At 45.7% G+C, this 18,401-nt stretch overlaps 1 protein-coding gene across 2 annotated transcripts in view; it reads left to right on the top strand.

The window, feature by feature from the left end:
• PTPN11 (protein tyrosine phosphatase non-receptor type 11) overlaps positions 1 to 18,401 on the top strand; it is an 87,786-nt gene that overhangs the window by 45,787 nt on the left and 23,598 nt on the right. For both annotated transcript variants that reach the window (XM_059139098.1, XM_059139097.1), the window contains exons 7-9: positions 10,914 to 11,010; positions 13,947 to 14,026; positions 14,159 to 14,317. In XM_059139098.1, coding sequence (XP_058995081.1) covers positions 10,914 to 11,010; positions 13,947 to 14,026; positions 14,159 to 14,317 — 336 coding nt within the window. The remainder of the gene's footprint in view (positions 1 to 10,913; positions 11,011 to 13,946; positions 14,027 to 14,158; positions 14,318 to 18,401) is intronic.

The raw sequence follows: 18,401 nt of genomic DNA, 5'->3' as shown, positions 1-18,401 counted from the left end.
TAACGTTAACTCTGATAACAAAGCTAGATCTTTCTGGATCTCTTAGGTACCTCCTGCTCAAATCTAGTTAATTAAAAAAAAAAAAATGCCCTTTGAGGTTGTGGCCAGGGGAATATGGCTAAGAACAGAACCAAATCATTATAGAAAAAATTACATTTGTGGTACTGGAGACGCACCATAAATCCTTTGAAACTGAAGTTTGATCCCAACAGCAAGGCAGGAAGACATTATTGTTTTGGCGATGATTCTTTAGTTGCTTCCTGGGAGGTGATAAATTTGGGATCAGTTCCTTCTTACCATGTGTTTGATGGTCTTTAAAAGTGAACCAGAGCTCTAAATTGCAATGCCTTTCGTAACTTAACTCTGACAGCTGTGTTTTGTTTGTCTCTATGCCCGACTCTGTTATCCGTAAAACTCTGTGTGTCCTTTCAGGTATGTTACCCCAGAAGACACAAATTACGTCCACGTGGGACGCATCTTAAATAGAGTCTCTTGTGAAGCGCTTTGAGTCTTTTTTCTTTTGCTCCTAAAATAAATTCAGGTTGTTGATCTTCTAGGGTTATGTTGTAGCATGAAGACGTTGTGACTCCAAGTCTGATTTTTTCCTAGAGACTGCCCATTTTTGGTCTGTGTAAACATCTTGTGTCTCTGGTATATTTCTCCTTTTGAATGGGAAGAAGCGGATAACAGTTCTAGATTTGTTTGTAATGAAGTAAAGTTCTGCTGAAATGAGATACATAAGTGAAAAGGCAGGTTATGATCTTAGAATTCTGTGCCTGCAATGTGCCTTGTCTGAAACCTGAACTCAGCCCTTGTGCGTCTTAGTGATGTGCATACTGCGTGGCTGCATTTAGAGGGTCTTTGCACTCTCTTCCAAGTATTGTAATACTTAAAGTGTAAGGTCATTGGCTTTTACTTGGAGAAAGACCGAAAGTCTGTGCAGGGTTCTAAGCACAGGAAGGATGTGATCATGCTGGCTACCACATGGGACACCCTCTATAAGGGGCAGACAGAAGCAGGGAGACCAGCAAAGAGGCAAATCACAGTAATCCAAGCAGGGAAGTGGCAGTGGTTTGATTCAGGGTAGCAGCAGCAGAGGTGGCTGGGTTCTCGAGACGTTTTGAAGGTAGAGTCGATGGATTGTGTGGTACAGCAGAGTTGGGGCAAGGATTTGATGAAAGTTTTTGGCTTGAGCCATTGGTAGGATGGAGTCAATTTACTGAGATGGAGAGACTGGGAGAATGGGTTTGGGGGCAGGTGGTCAACTTTCATCTTGGACTTGTTTTTTTTTTTTTTTTTTTTAAGATTTTATTTATTTATTTGACAGAGAGATATCACAAGTAGGCAGAGAGGCAGGCAGAGAGAGAGGAGGAAGCAGGCCCCCTGCTGAGCAGAGAGCCCTATGCGGGACTCGATCCCAGGACCCTGAGATCATGACCTGAGCCAAAGACAGTGGCTTAACCCACTGAGCCACTCAGGCGCCCTCATCTTGGACTTGTTAAAGTTTGAACTGCCTGTTAGACATCTGATGGGAGTAGGTTTGTTCCTGTGGTGTAAGGGATGGGCCTATACTAGAATGTTCCTTTCTCACTTCACCTTACTACCACTCCTCAGTTCCCAGCCTCAGGGTCATTTTTTCAGGAAAACCTTCCTGGATCCCTATCCGCACACCTGGATCGGTTCTTATTACACGTGCACCTAGTAGCTGCCCTTTCCTTGTTAATCCTTGCTGTCCTTGGGCTTCACAGGCACTCTCTGTGGCTGTTGTTTTCATGCTTATCTCTTGTACCGTGAATTCACAGAAGCAGATGACGTTATTAGGTCTGTTGGAATAACAAGAGGTTTTGCTGAAATGAAACCATAAAGGTGAACAGAAAAAGAGAGAGAGTTAATCCTACTATTTAAGGTTTCCTGTGTGCGTATTATCCTAAGGAAAGAACCCAAAGCAGCCCGTGGGCTATACAAGGACAGGTAGTCCTGTCTTATTTCCTGCAGCCCCCAGGAGACACTACAGGAAAGCCTGGTGCGTGGTAGACGCAAAGGATGTGTTTGTATTGAGTGTTGAATAGGAGTTGTTTTTGGCGGCGGGGGGGGCGGGGAGAGAAAGAGGTATTGGGTTCAGACTGTATATTCAACAGGGAACAGCTTTCTGATGCTTAAAAACTATGGGGGAATGTTCCAGGCTTTGCTTTGAGATGGGCCTCCTTTCTCCCATGCAGTTTTCTTGGGGAGGCCCTGCTTGAGGATTGTGAACACACATTTTAGTCTTCGAGATTACACACTTACATCTACACACTTGCCCAAGAAGATCTGATTCAGGGTGGCAGGAATGAATTTCAAAAAAATTTTAGCTTTGAACCTCCTGTTTCAGACTTAAAAAAACAGAAAAACCAAACCCACAACACACACCCATACAAACACCACACAACATCATATCAACTGGGGTTATTTTTTTCCCAGCGCCGTAAAGCTCGTTTTCCTTAGTAATTTGCTTTTTGTTTTTAAAGCCCGTCCTCCTCCTGTTACGCAAGCCTCTCTCTGTCATGGTCTGAAGCTGTTTTCAGTTTGTGGGCATTGCAGTCATTTCCCTGACAGCTACACAGATGTCCTGGATCCTGCCAGCAGCTCTGCCAACCGACGTGTCTCCAGGAGGGGCTAATGCCTGTCTTCAAACCCACAGTCCAGTTTGATTTCCTTAAAGTGATTACATCCTGCTCAGGGGAGCTATAAATTCTACTTGGAGACGCTTCGGTTTTATGGAAACAAGACTTTAACTGCGCCCCAACGCTGTATCTAGAATCATAATTCTGGCTGGCGATCTCCAGCAGAAATCTTCCTTCCCCTTGGTGGCCGAGCCCCACTGCCCCTGAACAGCAGCCCCCCGCCAGGGCTCCAGCCTTGTGCTGAAGAAGGTGCCAGGATGGCAGGCTGGAGCCGGAGCCAGGATTGTCCACGTCGGCCTGCGCTTCCAGTTGCTTCATAGGAGACCTGCTGCCTTCCTGTGGGCAGAGTACTGCCGCGGTTCGAGGCTTTATTCTGCAAGCTAAACGCTCCGTTCTTCAGAAATTCTTTTGTTTCCTTTGGACTCTTTCTCTTTCGGCGCCTCTCTCTGTTCTGTTCTTTGCCCCTCCGGTGTCAGGTTTTTCTCTTTGGAGTTGGGTCATTTTGCTGGAGCTGCTTGACATCTTCCCGGAGCACAGGAACTGCAGGTGCTTTCAGGGGCTTCCCCATTTCTGCCTCACGTTTCCCTTTTGCCCTTAAACAACCTTGCTTCTTTCCACTGCAGCCATCGTCCTCTGTCTTCTGCATCGGGGTGCCCAGTGCTGCGGCCTCCATTTCTTCTGAGCTCCTGCCCGTCTCACCTTGGGATGTGACTTCTTCCAACGTACCGAGCGAACACTGGTGACAGACCGCAGTGGCTTTCTTAATGTGTCATAAATAGTCTTCGCTTTAGCCTCTCTTTCCCGGTGCTGTTTTGGAGACCACTGTCCAGCTCCGCATTCCCACGGTGTGCTTTTCTTGGTTTCTGTGACCTGTGGCAGCATGCACCTGGTTTCTGCCTCCTTCCCCTCCTGTGCCTCTTGCTGTTTGCTGCTTGTTCTCCTGACCGGCTAACTCTGCTGGTTCTCGAACACACGAGGTCTGGGCCCTCTGTTCATCTTGCTTGAAATTCGCTCTCTGCTGGGGGGGCACATGCATTCTCAACCTATGCTGGTTACCTCAAAGTTTATCGTGCTTCTGAGCTCTGGTTTTGCCTTTTAAATCATGCCTTCGACATTTCTTGGCTGTCCTGTGTCTTCAAATTAGAGCATTCAAAATAGGAGTCAAGCAGACTCCTATAACCGAATAACCGAAATACAAACCGAATAGCCCCCTTTATTTCACTGTCTCTGGTGCTCAAGCTCTTTACCCTGTGGCTCCGTGGGCCGGAAGGAAGAGCCTCTCATTGTTCCTCTTTGTCCCCTTCTCCCATACGTTGCCACTCACCAAGTGCTGTTGAACCTTCTTTCCTAACATCTCTCTGCTCTTAGAGGTTGGAAGGAAACTAGCATTTATTGTCTACTTGGTGCTGCGTATTGGGCTAGGAAAGGCACCTCATTGCATCCGTGGGCACATTGACGGAGCAAGGCGCCTGCTCAGGGCTGCTCAGGGAGGCTGTGGCAGAGGGGTCTTGCCTGACACCGGGGGTGCAGACTCTCATCACCCCGGAAGACACAAGCTGTTCTTTCCCCCGTGTCTGACCTTCATTCACCCTTCATGCGAATCTGCATTCAGCATTTCTCCTGTCCCTCTTTGCTCAGAAACCATTAGCGGGTCCCCCTTTCCCCCTTTTGCATTTTGATGAAGAAACTAAAGCCCAAACAAAGTGAGAAACTTGTCCCCATGGGACAGACATGGTTGACGGTGCACTTCCACGTAGACTTGACTCCAAGTCCATACTTCTTTTCAGTCAGCTGTTGAAGAGTCTTCTGCCTCATTGTCAAGTCCCACCATTGTTTTTCTGACTCTCTGCATCTAACCCCATTTGCCACCACTTTCTAACACACAGCTTCTAGACTCATCTGCCATTCTTCTTCACTTTTTTTTTTTTTAAGATTTTATTTATTTATTTGACAGACAGAGATCACAAGTAGACAGAGCAGAAGGCAGAGAGAGAGAGAGACAGAGAGAGAGAGAAGAGGAAGCAGGCTCCCTGCTGAGCAGAGAGCCTGTTGTGGGGCTTGATCCCAGGACCCTGGGATCATGACCTGAGCTGAAGGCAGAGGCTTTAACCTACTGAGGCACCCAGGCACCCCCTCCTTCACCCTTTAGTAGCTCTGGCCTCTTGGCCACATTTGCTTGCCCTCTCTAACTTGCTGGGATGTCTTCCTTTCTTCCTTGGACCAGTCTCAATACTTCATCTGCTTCAGGCCTCAGCTCTTTCCAGAAACCTGCTTCACTTAGTTTTCATGGATCTCATTTGCTAAGTTCCACACCACATAATTAATTCCACGCTTAATTATGGATTTGTCTTGACTGTTTGGTGCAGTTTCGTGTGTCAGAACCTGTTCTTCTACAGGGACCGTGCCTTTTAATTCATTTTTCTTCTGATTCTCCACCTTCTTGGTGGAAAGGAGACGGGGCTTATGATAGGCAGCTGGTTGGGGGCCAGATCTTGGGTTAGTTCTGTCTGTCATCTTCATAAGTGCTTGTCCATCATATGGGGCCTTCTCCGGTGACGGGAGTCTACAGCTGCCCCTTCGTTCCCAGCTGGTGCTGTGGACTTGTTGGGGACAAGCTGCCCCAAGTCCACTGCACAGAAGTGGTGACAGGCTGTGCAGCGTGGTGTCAGGAAGTGGGGGCTTTCACCCGCCCGTGGTGCCTGGTGACACTGCAGAGTTTGCAGTAGAGAGGATGGGCTGAGAAATTGCAGCGTTCCTCTGCATAGGGGACAGATGCCAAAAGAAAACAGAAGTTCATTCAGACCGGGTAGAAGGCCTGGTTTTGGATCCTGCCCAGGTGGTTACCGCTGTCTTAATAATTATTCACGGCGTCAGAGCCAGGGAGACCATCTGCCCGACAGCCTTTCTCAGCTCCCTCTCTGTCCTTCAGGAGGCCATGGCCAAGAGTGGGGTGTATGTGGGGGGAGAGCTAATAGGAGCTTTTACATTTTTACTTATTATTACTTTGTTTATAAAAACCCTTCCCGTATTATCGAAGTTTTCAAACACTCAAAAGTAGAGGAAATAGTGTGATGGACCTTCTTTTTCCCAACAACCAGCTTTGACACTTACCAACATTTTATTAATCTTCTTTTCTCCATCTCCACCCCTCCCCCACCTCATCCATCATATATACACCCTTGGAGTTTTGTTTTTTAAATTTTTATTTATTTTTAAAGATTTTATTTTATTTATTTGGCAGACAGAGATCACAAGTAGGCAGAGGCAAGTAGAGAGAGAGGGGGAAGCAGGCTCCCCGCTGAGCAGAAAGCCTGATGCGGGGCTCCATCCGAGGACCCTGGGATCATGATGTGAGCCGAAGGCAGAGGCTTTAACCCACTGAGCCACCCAGGTGCCCCTCTAGTTTAGTTTCTAAAGCAAAGTAAATTGGGGCGGCTGGGTGGCTCAGTGGGTTAAGCCTCTGCCTTCGGCTCAGGTCTTGATCTCGGGGTCCTGGGATCGAGCCCTGCATTGGGCTCCCTGCTCTGTGGGGAGCCTGCTTCTCCTTCTCCTTCTGCTTCTGTCCCATTGCCCACCATCCCCCCCCCCCCCGCCCTGGCGCTCATGTCACGCTCGTTCTCTTTCTTTCAAAATAAATAAATAAAATCTTTAAAAAAAATAGAAGCCGAGTAATTGTACAGTTTGGTCTGGCCTGAACGGTTAGTGGTGTTATTTTTTTGATTTGTCCCCACTGCTCAGAACAGTGCAGGCAGAATGATCATTAGGCTGTCGTCATGGTGCTTGGCAATTTGAGGCTCTGCCATTTTGTTTGCTGTCTGTCTGTCTGTCTCTCCTTGATCCTGCTCCATTTGGATTCATGGCATTCTGGTCAAGAGTCAGGTCCAGTGGTTTCAGTCAGGGCTCTGGAAGTCATGTGGGGGTCTCTTTTGGTCATTAAAGTAAGTGGGGACTGCTGCTACTGGCATTTAGGCTGGCAGGGGCCCCAGGGAGTGGGAAGCAGGGGTGTTCATTCATCATAAATGTCAGGGGGATGTTTCTGCACCATGAACACTTGTCCCATCCACTGTTGGTCATGCTCTTGGGCACTTCTTCTTTAAAAAAAATTTTTTTAAAAATAATTTTAAAAAATTTTATTCATTTATTTGATAGAGATCACAAGTAGGCAGAGAGGCAGGCAGAGAGAGAGGAAGGGAAGTAGGCTCCCTGCTGAGCAGAGAGCCCGATGGGGGCTCGATCCCAGGACCCTGGGATCATGACCTGAGCCAAAGGCAGAGGCTTTAACCCACTGAGCCACTCAGGTGCCCCAATATTTTATTTTATTTTATTTTATTTTATTTTTTTTTTAAAGATTTTATTTATTTATTTGACAGAGAGAAATCACAAGTAGTCGGAGAGGCAGGCAGAGAGAGAGAGAGGGAAGCAGGCTCCCTGCTGAGCAGAGAGCCCGATGTGGGACTCGATCCCAGGACCCTGAGATCATGACCTGAGCCGAAGGCAGCGGCTTAACCCACTGAGCCACCCAGGCGCCCCCCCAATATTTTATTTTTTAAGTAATCTCTGCATCCAAGGTGGGACTAGAACTCACGACCCTAAGATCAAGAGTCACATGTTCCACCAACTGAGCCAACCAGGCGCGCCAGCTCCCGGGCACTTCAGAATGTACACTGTGGAGCAGGGGATCGGCTTTCTCTTAATGCCTTTTAAGGCTTAAAATCTGATACAATCCGTTTGGCTCTAGATCTGTTTTGGCTCGTGCAATCAGGAGACTGTAACTAGCCTCTAGCATGTTTTTAAGGGTTCATCGTTCGATCCAAATTCTTTGTTTGTAATACTTGGGCAAATGGGGTATCTTGCAGCCTCTGTCCCAGCTGTACATTGTCCCTTTTTCTGCCTGTCATTACCATTAGCATCCCTGCCACTGTCCAGTGGAGGATGCGGATGGAGACACAGTGACATTTAACTTGACAGGTCGTTTGCAGCTTTCTTGTGCCCCAGGGACTGCTGGTGAGAGAGAGGTTGTGGAAGATAAACCACGGAAGGGTTGTAGCCTGCGGGGGCCGGCTTATAGGATATTCTGCTGCTTCCAGCCATCAGCCTGGTGCACCCCATAGCAGGTGGTAGCTGATTATCTCGGGGCAGTTAGGGAGCCTCGGTGGGCAGAGTATGGCCAGTCACCCTTCTGAGTTCTTTTTGTTTTCAGCCGCACTCTAGATGGATGGCAGCCTTCCTCTGCAGGAAATGAAATGTGTTCAGACAACTTGGGCCCCAGGCACAGATGAGAATGGACTAATGGGCACCGAGGATAGAGCTGGGGGGAGACACACAGTTAGTCATTATTAATCCGTGACAGCTGCCGGCTGCTGCCGCTTAGCATGGATGGTGCCTGGGGTGCAGGTGCTCTAGGCTTGTCCTTTCTTGAAGACTCTGGGGCCCGTAGGCCTGTCTCAGCCTGTGTGCTGTGCAGACCCCAAATCTGCATGATAGAGGCGTCTGGTAACTTGATGCAGGATGAGGGGAGCCCCTGGTCGACCTGGGGAGAGGGTCCAGCCAACATGCGTGTTTCTGCACTTTCCATGGTAATCTCCCTTAACTCTTATGCCATCTCTGCGGGGTAGGTAATTAGGACTGTTCCCACGTGACACTTGAGGAAGCTGAGGCACAGATAGCGAAGCAGAAGCTGAGGTTAGAGGCAGGCCTCCGTGAGCTCAGAGAAGAGTGCCTTGTTCTGAGAAGCCGAGACTTGGGCTAAGTGCTCGCTTGAGCGCCTCACTGTCAGCCTCGTTTTGAATCAAGCAGCTAATTATTTCCTAGCCTCCCCCCGACCCCCCGCCACCCCGCCGCTCTTTATAGCTTTTGTGGATCTTGTTTCTCTTCACTTGTTTGACTTCTAAGTGGCTGAGTCAGTTTGCAGCTTTTGAGCTGCTTTTTGAGCCTCACCTGCCTATCTGAAAATCACGACTGAACCTTTTTTCCTAACGTGGCGACATCGCTCGGGAAGACTGGCTCACAGTTCAGAGGAAATGCCAGCCCGCAGAAGGCAAATGGCTTTAATTACTTAATCTGGGCTCATTTTAAAAATTGGAATGACCGTCTCGTCATCGGAGTTCTGTGTCCATTGTATTTTATTCCTGCCCAGGCTCCAGCTAGCTAACTGCCTGTGCTGTGAGCCGTGTGTCAAGGCCAAATGCTGCATTTTCAATCCGAGATTCAAATAGCAATTTAAAATCCCGACTTTCATACCTGTCTGTGAAATTCACTTAAATGGAATGGAAATACAGTGGGCTGCTTGTTATGAAACATTGACTCTCACTCCTGGTAGAAACCTTTACAAGCTGGAATTTATATATACATACACAGCACACATATATTTTCTTCTTTTTACTTTGCCTTCCACTTTCTTGATTTGCCTGCTTGTGATTTCTTCTCACAAATTAGACTTTTTGGAAACTAATGGTCCCTTAAAGAGGTACGTTTGGGGGCGCCTGGGTGGCTCAGTTAAGCATCTGCCTTTGGCTCAGGCCATGATCTCAGGGTCGTGGAACTGAGTCCCGCATCGGGCTCCCTGCCAGTTGGGGAGTCTGCTTCTCCATCCCCCTCTGTCTCTCTCCTCGCTCCTGTGCGCGCTCTCTATCTCTCTCTTTCAAATAAATCCAAGTCTTTAAAAAAAAAAAAGAGGTGCTTTTTTAAATTTTGAATATAAAACCTACCCCTTGAACATGGCTTGTCCACCTTCCTGTCTGCTTCTCCAGAGGATCCTTTTTTTTTTTTTTTTTTAAAGATTTATTTATTTATTTATTTGACAGAGAGAGAGAGAGAGATCACAAGTAGGCAGAGAGGCAGGCAGAGAGAGATGAGGAAGCAGGCTCCCTGCTGAGCAGAGAGCCCGATGTGGGACTCGATCCCAGGACTCTGAGATCATGACCTGAGCCGAAGGCAGCGGCTTAACCCACTGAGCCACCCAGGCGCCCCCAGAGGATCCTTTTTGCTTCCCCATGTCTCCTCTTCTGCTGGGGCTAGTCCCACTGTGGCTGCCTTGTTTAGTCTCCCCCTGATCATGTTCCCCACCTCCTTCCTCTCCAGAAGTGTCCCTCTCGACCCCTTCCAGGAATCTAACATTCTCTTCCTCATTCTCTGGCTGGGAGAAACCTGGGGAGTGCGTGTTTGTGTAGACGCAGGCTGGCTGCCTTGCGCGCAAACGTGGGTTTCTGGCATAGGAGGAGCAAAGCTTGCATGCCCCCAATCCAGCCATACCCAGTACCTCTTCTGTTGGAGCTTGCTCTGAATTAAACAATGGTAAAAGTAGGCAGCAGATCATGAAGTCAAGAGCCTGATCACAACTGTTATTTATATGCTCTACACTGATGCTCATTGGCTTTCATTCTTTTTTTGAGTTTTTTTTTTTTTAAAGTAATCTCTACACCCAGTGTGGAGCTTGAACCCACAAACCCGAGATCAAGAGTCACATGCTCTTCTGACTGAAACAGCCAGGCACCCCGACTTTCATGCCTTTTTAAATTTTTTAAAAATACTTTATTTATTTACTTGAGAGAGAGAGATAGAAAGAGAGAACACGAGTGGGGCATGGGGAGAGGGAGATGTAGGCTCCTCACCGAGCAGGGAGCCTGACCCTGGACCTGATCCGAGGACCCCGGGACCATGACCTAAGTCAAAAGCAGATGCTTAACCGACCGAGCCACCCAGGCATCATTCCTCCCGCCGACTTTCATTCTTAATAATTGTTACTTTAAAAGGTTTCTCTACTAATAAGTATTAACTCATTGTAAAAAATTTAGGCCAAATAAGTGAAGAAAAGGCCTTTATAATCCCACTACCCTGAGAAAACAATCCTCATTACCTTTTTGATGTATAGTCTTCTGCCATTTCTTAGTTACATAGGCGAATGCAAACATATGGCTTATGTAATAATACTGTTTTGGAAGTCTGACCTTCTTTTCACTTAACACTTACCCTGATCATTTTCTCAAGGCATTAAAAATTTTCCTAGAATGTCTTTTTAAATGGCCGCAGAACATTTGTTTGTATGAATTAATGTCAGTGTTATACAGGCAGCCCTTTCTTACCGGAAATTGTTTTTGGCACTGTTGATGCAGTTTTAAGATGAGCATTCCTGTAGCTGTCGCAACCCTGAACCTTTCCTCTGATAAAATTCTTACAGCAGAACTGCTGAGCCATGCTTTATTTTTTTAAAGCTTTTGATGTGCAATAATATTTACTTTTTTTTCCCTCCAGACACTACAACAGCAGGAGTGCAAACTTCTCTACAGCCGAAAAGAGGGTCAGAGGCAAGAAAATAAGAACAAAAATAGATATAAAAACATCCTGCCCTGTAAGTATTAATATTCTGTTCAGTAACAGTGACTCTTGGAGTGTTGGCTTCCTCAGCGTCCCTATAACTTTTCTTGTGTGCCACGTGCCTCCTCAGAAGATCCGAGGCCTTAGCCCCTTTCAGTTGTGAGTGGTTTCCAGAATCGTCAAACGTGGTGGGATGGTTGACGTTCACCGCATGTCTGTGCTGCCCGTCCTGGGTCAGACTGCCACCAGGTGATCCTTGAGTAGGTTGTTTCCTTCTGTTAATTAATTTTATCTGCCTAAGAGTGAGAATCTCAAGGCTTGCCATCTCCCAGTGTCAGGCCACACCAAGACCCTTAGGGGGCCCAGGCTTGTGTCCTTGCCCTTCATTCAGCACTCAGCCTGTGGGGCTTGGGGAAGGCCCACCTCCTTGCTGGGACTCCATTCCCTCTTCTGGAGAATAGGCAGTCTCCCCTCAAGGACTCTTCAACTGCTCTGCTCCCTGACCTCCGGAGCTCGGGTTACAGGAGATACAGGTACATACCTACACCTAGCTTGAAAAGGACCCAGAGGTATCCACAAGGCGTTTAACACCCGAGTGCTGCCCAGTAGAGCTCAAGCCGAACCACAGAGAACAAGGGTCCTGGAAGGATGGAGGTCTTGGGTGAGGACCCCAGAGATGGCACGAAGCAGTTGTCGTAGCTCCTCTTTCCTGAGGGCTCACCCTGTGTCAGGCTCTGCATCGGTCTCACTTACTTCTTACCCCAGCATAGAAAGCAGATGTTCTGATTTTCCCAGTTTTATAGACCATTTCAGCAAGGTTGCAAGCAAGGGAGAATGGGCATCGGAGCCCCCAGAGCCACAGTCTTAGCACCACGCTCTTTCTCGGAGGGGTCTCTGGAGGGGGCTATGCAGGGCGGTCTGCTGGGGGGAAGGAAGGAACACTGAGAACTTCTTTTGATATATATCCTTTATCTAAAAAGAGAAAGAAAGAAAAATTTAAATCTGACATACAGATTGATGGCAGTGCATGCATAATGTATTTACCAACTTAAAAATAGGGCTTGTTTGTATATATATGTGTGTATTTCAGTGTTCAAAAACTTCACAATGAAAGTTTTATTGGAATGCATGAGCAAATTTGGTGAGCAGTGCAGTAATGTCTCATCAGATCCAAGCCATTTTGTCAGGTATCATAACCCCGTTGTGCTCGCATGCGTGAGTGTACGTGTGTGTGCCTGTGTGTGTGTGTAACATGGTCTTTCTGTGTACATAGGTACACGTACGTGGTACATATGTATATCGCATCAATATGGTTATTTGAGTTGTGTGTAGGTGAGGATGGGAGAAAGTGGAGGCATTAATAGTAGTGAGAAGAGGCGATACGAATTTGCAGAGAATCAGTCTGAGTCACAGCATGGTCCTCATGTCCTTGGGGAAGCCTCATCCTGTTTATGTCTAAGTTTTCCTTTCTGCTCAGGAGACCTAGTGGAACTCGTTAGTAAGATGCAGGGATGTAGGAAAAGGTGACGGGAACAAGAGTATGCACTACTTGAATAGAGTATCATTGCCTTTTCCTCTCTTAAAAATCCCAGTCAGATGCTTCCTCTTGATTAACATCTTATTTCTTTAGAGATGGGGAGTCTGAGACATGCAGCTGTATTACTAATTCCCATTGTAAAATAATTTTTTAAGAGAGGGAAGGTGGGGAGGGGCACAGGGAGAGGGAGAGAGAGAATCTGAAGCAGGCTCCATACCCAGCGTGGAGCCTGACGCAGGGCTCCATCTCACAACCCAAATCAAGAGTTGGACACTTAACTGAGTCTCCCAGGAGTGCCCCTCCCCTTATGGTAAAATATGTTGCTTAGGTAGAGCACTCAGACTCCTGTATCAATCATGTACTTTTGTACAGAATTTAGTCAGTTGATACTATCAGAATCTTACCTTCTAGATACCGTATTTCATTCTGCTTCATTAAAAAAAAATCCCACCATTTGTATTATGGAAAGTTTCAAATATACTCATAAGTAGACAGAACAGTATAAAAAACCATACATACCCACCGCCCTGCTCTCAGTGTTGTTAACTCATACCCAGTCCTGTTGCATTTATACTCTGAGCCACTCTTCCTCTCTCCCCAAATTATGTTGAAGTGAATCTCAGACATTATGTCATTTATCTATACTTTACTCTTCCTTTTTTTTTTAAAGATTTTATTTATTTACTTGACAGACAGAGATCACAAGTAGGCAGAGAGGCAGGCAGAGAGAGAGGGGGAAGCAGGCTCCCTGCAGAGCAGAGAGCCCGATGCGGGGCTCGATCCCAGGACCCTGGGATCATGACCTGAGCCGAAGGCAGAGGCCTTAACCCACTGAGCCACCCAGGCGCCCCTCTTCCTTTTGTTTTAAAAAAAAAAATCCACCTTTTTGTTTTGAAATACTTTTAGACTCACAAGAAGTTATAAAAATATACAGAAGGTTCCTATGTACTCTTTTTTTAAAACCTTTTTTAAAAGATTTTATTTATTTATTTGACAGAGATCACAATTAGGCAGAGAGGCAGGCAGAGAGAGAGAGAGAGAGAGAGGAGGAAGCAGGCAGAGAGCAGAGAGCCCGACTCGCGACTTGATCCCAGGACCCTGAGATCATGACCCGAGCCGAAGGCAGAGGCTTAACCCAATGAGCCACCCAGGCACCCGGTTCCCATGTACTCTTTATCCAGCTTCTCCCAGTGATAATATCCTGTAGATCCATAGTAAATGGTCAAGACCAGGGAGTTCCCATTGCTGCTTTTTCTGTCTTAAAGATAGCATTATGAGGCATCATATGGTGTTCAGATCGTTGTGCTCATTTAGGATTTAATCTTTTATGTGGTTTTATCATGAAGTGAACAGAACTTGGTCTGGGTGGAAGGGTAACTGATTTGAAGTGACGTGTCCTGAGGAGGTATGACTGTGGTCTCTTTTTCTTCCAGTTGATCATACCAGGGTTGTCCTACACGATGGCGATCCCAATGAGCCCGTTTCAGATTACATCAATGCAAATATTATCATGGTAATCTTTATTTCCCACAGTGTTTTCTGACCGTACATTGCCAGCCATTGTTTGTATTTTATGTTTTCTGTTGCTTGTGACCCTGAAAGCAACATTCAAGTGTTTGATGCATTTTCTTCCTAAAATTTCTAGCCTGAGTTTGAAACCAAATGCAACAATTCAAAACCCAAAAAGAGTTACATTGCCACGCAAGGCTGCTTGCAAAACACGGTGAATGACTTCTGGCGGATGGTATTTCAAGAGAACTCCCGAGTGATTGTTATGACAACGAAAGAAGTGGAGAGAGGAAAGGTATACTCAAGTTCTTCTGATACAGTATTTTTATTTTTATTTTTTTAATTTTTTATTTTATTTTATTTTTTTTTAAACTAAGAGGTTTTTCTGATACAGTATTTTTAAAGTATTGGCCATGTCAGGTTGAACATGTTAAGAACATGTAAGAATAAACAGATTAAGCTGGGGCACCTGGGTGGCTCAGTGTGTTGAGCTACTGCCTTCGGCTCGGGTCATGATCTCCTGGTCCTGGGATCGAGTCCCGTATCAGGCTCTCTGCTCAGCGGGGAGCCTGCTTCCCTCTCTCTCTCTCTCTCTCTGCCTGCCTCTCTGCCTACTTATGATCTCTGTCTGTCAAGTGAATAAATAAAATCTTTAAAAAAAAAAAGATTAAGCTGATTCTAACTGACCCTCGGGAGAAGAGAGAGTAGAAGAAATTCGGTTGTGACATGCCTTGGTGTAGTTTTCTTTATGTTACTTCTGCTTGGGATTCATTGAGCTTCTGGAATCTGTGGCTTTAGAGTTTTCTCTGCATTTGGAAATGTTTTATTATTTCTGCATACACGGGACAGCAATTTACACGTATATTGGGCTGCTCGGCATTGACCTGAGGCCTACTGAGGCTTTGTTCATTTTGTGCGGTTGTTTTTCTCTGCCTTGTTTCATTTGGGATAGTTGCTTTGGCTGCGTGTCTTTAAGTTAATCTTTTCTTCTGCAGTGTCACTGCAGAAGAAACACTGAAGTGTTATTACTATTAGTGTGTTTTCCATAGCAGACATTGTTTTTTCATCTCTAGAAGTTTTATTATTGTTGTTGTTTCCTTTTAATGCCTTCTGTGTGTCCCTTTTTAACTTATACCTTCTGGACATAGGGAGTATATTTGTAATAGCCGTTTTAATGTCCTTATCAGTGATTTCACTGGTCATATAAATTATACTTGTCGTGACGTGTGAGCATTTAAACATTAATTTGAATTATTGGGGCGCCTTGGTGGCTCAGTGGGTTAAGCCGCTGCCTTCGGCTCAGGTCATGATCTCAGGGTCCTGGGATCGAGTCCCACATCGGGCTCTCTGCTCAGCGGGAAGCCTGCTTCCCTCTCTCTCTCTCTCTGCCTGCCTCTCCATCTACTTGTGATCTCTCTCTGTCAAATAAATAAATAAAATCTTTAAAAAAAAAAAAAAAAAAAAAAAAAAAAAAAAAAAAAAAAAAAAAAAAAAAAAATAAACATTAATTTGAATTATTTAAGCAATATAGTCATATACATATCCAGACACATGATGGTTACGGTTAAAATTGCCTTTGTCACTGTCCCTTGTCCACCCATTTAAAGTCCCTGTCACCAGTGTGATGTGTATCCCTCCATGCTCTCTTCTTGGCATTTACATACATACATGTGTGAGAGGCATTTACAGGTATGTGTGTGCTTACATGTGTATGTGTGTCTGTGGAGGTATATAGCACTGTTTTCTGAAAAACACTGTATGCAAAAGTGTTTTCATATACTAACTTTGTTGTGCATCTTGGGCCCCGCCCAGATGAATGTTCTAACATCTACTATTAGTACATAGTGGCCTGTTGCCTTCTTTTTAGTAATTGCATGATGTTCCGTAGTAAGGATGTACCATACGTTATTTCAGCATTATGAATCGGGCACTTAAATGTTTCTGTTTTTGCTGTTAACAAACAGTGCTAAAGTGAATAATCTTATTCTTATTTCTGTGTGTGTGTGTTTGTGTGTGGCACGTGTTTCTCTAGGTTAGATTTCATAAAAAGGAATGCTAGGTCCCAGGGTAGGCATGTTGTAAGTTCAAAGACACTCCGCCCAACTGCTCCCAGAGTGGTTGTCCCAGCATGCCCCCCCCCGCCCCCAACCCAGCTGCTATGTCAAGTACTCCTCTCCCCACACTCTTCATGATACTTCAGGTTTTAAAAATTGTAACAGCCCACACCTACAGAGAAGCAGACAGATCTCACTGAGTGACATTTCTCCGTGTTATCCCAGAGTGAGCCCATCCATGTGGGTTTTTAATGTGGAAAAGTTCTGTGTTTTTGTGTTTTAGTCGAAGTTATTTTGTAGCTGCACTTTAATTGGTTCACATAAAATTTGCCTGGAATATAGCAGCCGTACCTTTAAGTTAAACCTGAGACAGAGGAGTGATTCTGGATTTTAGCGCTCCTGATGTAATTTTCCTATCATTTTGAAGGGCAGCATGATTTTGTAGGATTTTCATTGTTGTGCTAACTAGTCGTCATCATGCTTCTGAAAACCTTTAAGGCCAGATCTGGTCATTGTGAAACAGAGGCTTCCTCCAGCAGCTACCCGCAGTAACATCAGATGTTTAACTCAGGCACCTGCCCGAGTATAGAAAGGAAAACTGAGCCATCTCTCCTGCCTGTTGTCTGGTTCATAGGTGGCTTGTGTCACAAGAGAAGGTTCTTGTGTCACTTCAGGGGGATTCGTTTTGTTCCCCTTGAGAAGACCTGCCGGAAGCTCCTAGAACAGGCAGACATTGGGCCAAATCAGCCTGCCCCTCTGCTTGCTTCCACCCCGCAAGTCTGTGCCTGCTTCCTGCTTATGCTGTTCAGTCCCAGGGTGGAGAGCATGATGGATGCATTCTCTCCACAGTCCAGAAGTTCTTCTTCTTCTTTTTTTTTTAAAGATTCTATTTATTTATTGGACAGAGATCACAAGTAGGCAGAGAGGAAGGCAGAGAGAGAGGGGAAGCAGGTTCCCTGCTGAGCAGAGAGCCTGATGTGGGGCTCCATCCCAGGACCCTGAGATCATGACCTGAGTCGAAGGCAGAGGCTTTAAACCACTGAGCCACCCCGGCGCCCCTAGAAGTTCTGATAGCGTGCTCTCTTGGTCTCAGACTCTAGATTCCCTTTGAGTCCTGGGCTTTGGTTTAAAATGTGTTAGCTGTCACATTTTAGAATTTTTGCCAAAGTCTATGTCAGAGTTTGGAAAACTAGGAGGAGGGCCGGGTAGTCTGCTGATGTTCAAAGTCTGCTGAAATGTTTTCAGGGTTGTGATTTAATTTTTTGTTCTCTGTTGAGTCTCTTGAACAACGAACAGTCACAGAATTGATTGGCCAGCAATAGCATTGAGTACAGTTAATATTTAAAGTGTTTATTTGGGGATAATAAAAGTTGTATCAAATCTGTCGAAGAGGTATTTGGATCTACCAAATAGTGCATGGAGAAAGCTGAATTCAGAATATTAATAAATAGTAGACCATATAAGCCATTGCCAGGCAAAAAAGTTGCACTATTAATTCTTCTGTTCAACTTTCCTTCTGCTGTTTTTTTTTTTTTTTCTTTCAGTTAATCATTGACTGAGGGGATGCCTGTAGCTGCTCTCTTAATTATAGTTTTAGCACTGAATTTCTCTGTCTTCCTAATAGAAAAAGTAAATTTCTCTTGCCAATATTGGTATCTTGGTGGTTGTGGGAAGTCCACTCCCAGAAAAAAACAAAACACAAAAACATTCTCTGCCCAGGACACGTCACCAGATATATACAGGCTCATTTCTCATTGAGCTAAATATCTTCCTCTTTGGCACCAAGAATGATGTAGTTGGTGCCATATTTTTCAATCTGTCTGCTCTGACGCCAGCAGCTGTTGCAGGCTCGGTCTTCCCAGGCACCCAGGGAAGCGAAGGGGACGTGTATAGTAGGTAGCAAACGGATCTGGATATAGAAGAAGCAGCTGGTTCAAAACCCCATCGGCTGCCTTGCTGTGTTGGAGCTGTTCGCACGTGGGTTAGATAAGGCACAGAGTCCTCCTACACGGGTGCGGAAATGAACCAGACAAGTCTGGCTCTTTGGGCAACCCGTCCACCTCCAGAGTGCTTGCTTGCCTTCCCTGCAGAGGGACTGGCAGAGCTCTGGAATTCAGACTTCAGTGATTGCTAGGCAGAACCCTCAGATTGGGTAGTCCCTCATTCTGCATCTGCATCTTTGGTTCTTTGGAGATAAATGAACAATCCTTGACCGTCCTTTGACATGCATCTTAGATCAGACAGCCCTGCAAAGGCTGCTCTGTCTTTCGGCTTCTCCCTGGTTTTCCACGTACCTGCTTTTCTTATTTAAATTTATTTTCCTCT

The sequence above is a fragment of the Mustela lutreola genome, chromosome 11 (assembly GCF_030435805.1).
Source record: "Mustela lutreola isolate mMusLut2 chromosome 11, mMusLut2.pri, whole genome shotgun sequence".
Classification (NCBI taxonomy): domain Eukaryota; kingdom Metazoa; phylum Chordata; class Mammalia; order Carnivora; family Mustelidae; genus Mustela; species Mustela lutreola.
Note: the sequence above shows the minus strand (reverse complement) of the source record. Positions and strands in the feature narration are given on the sequence as shown.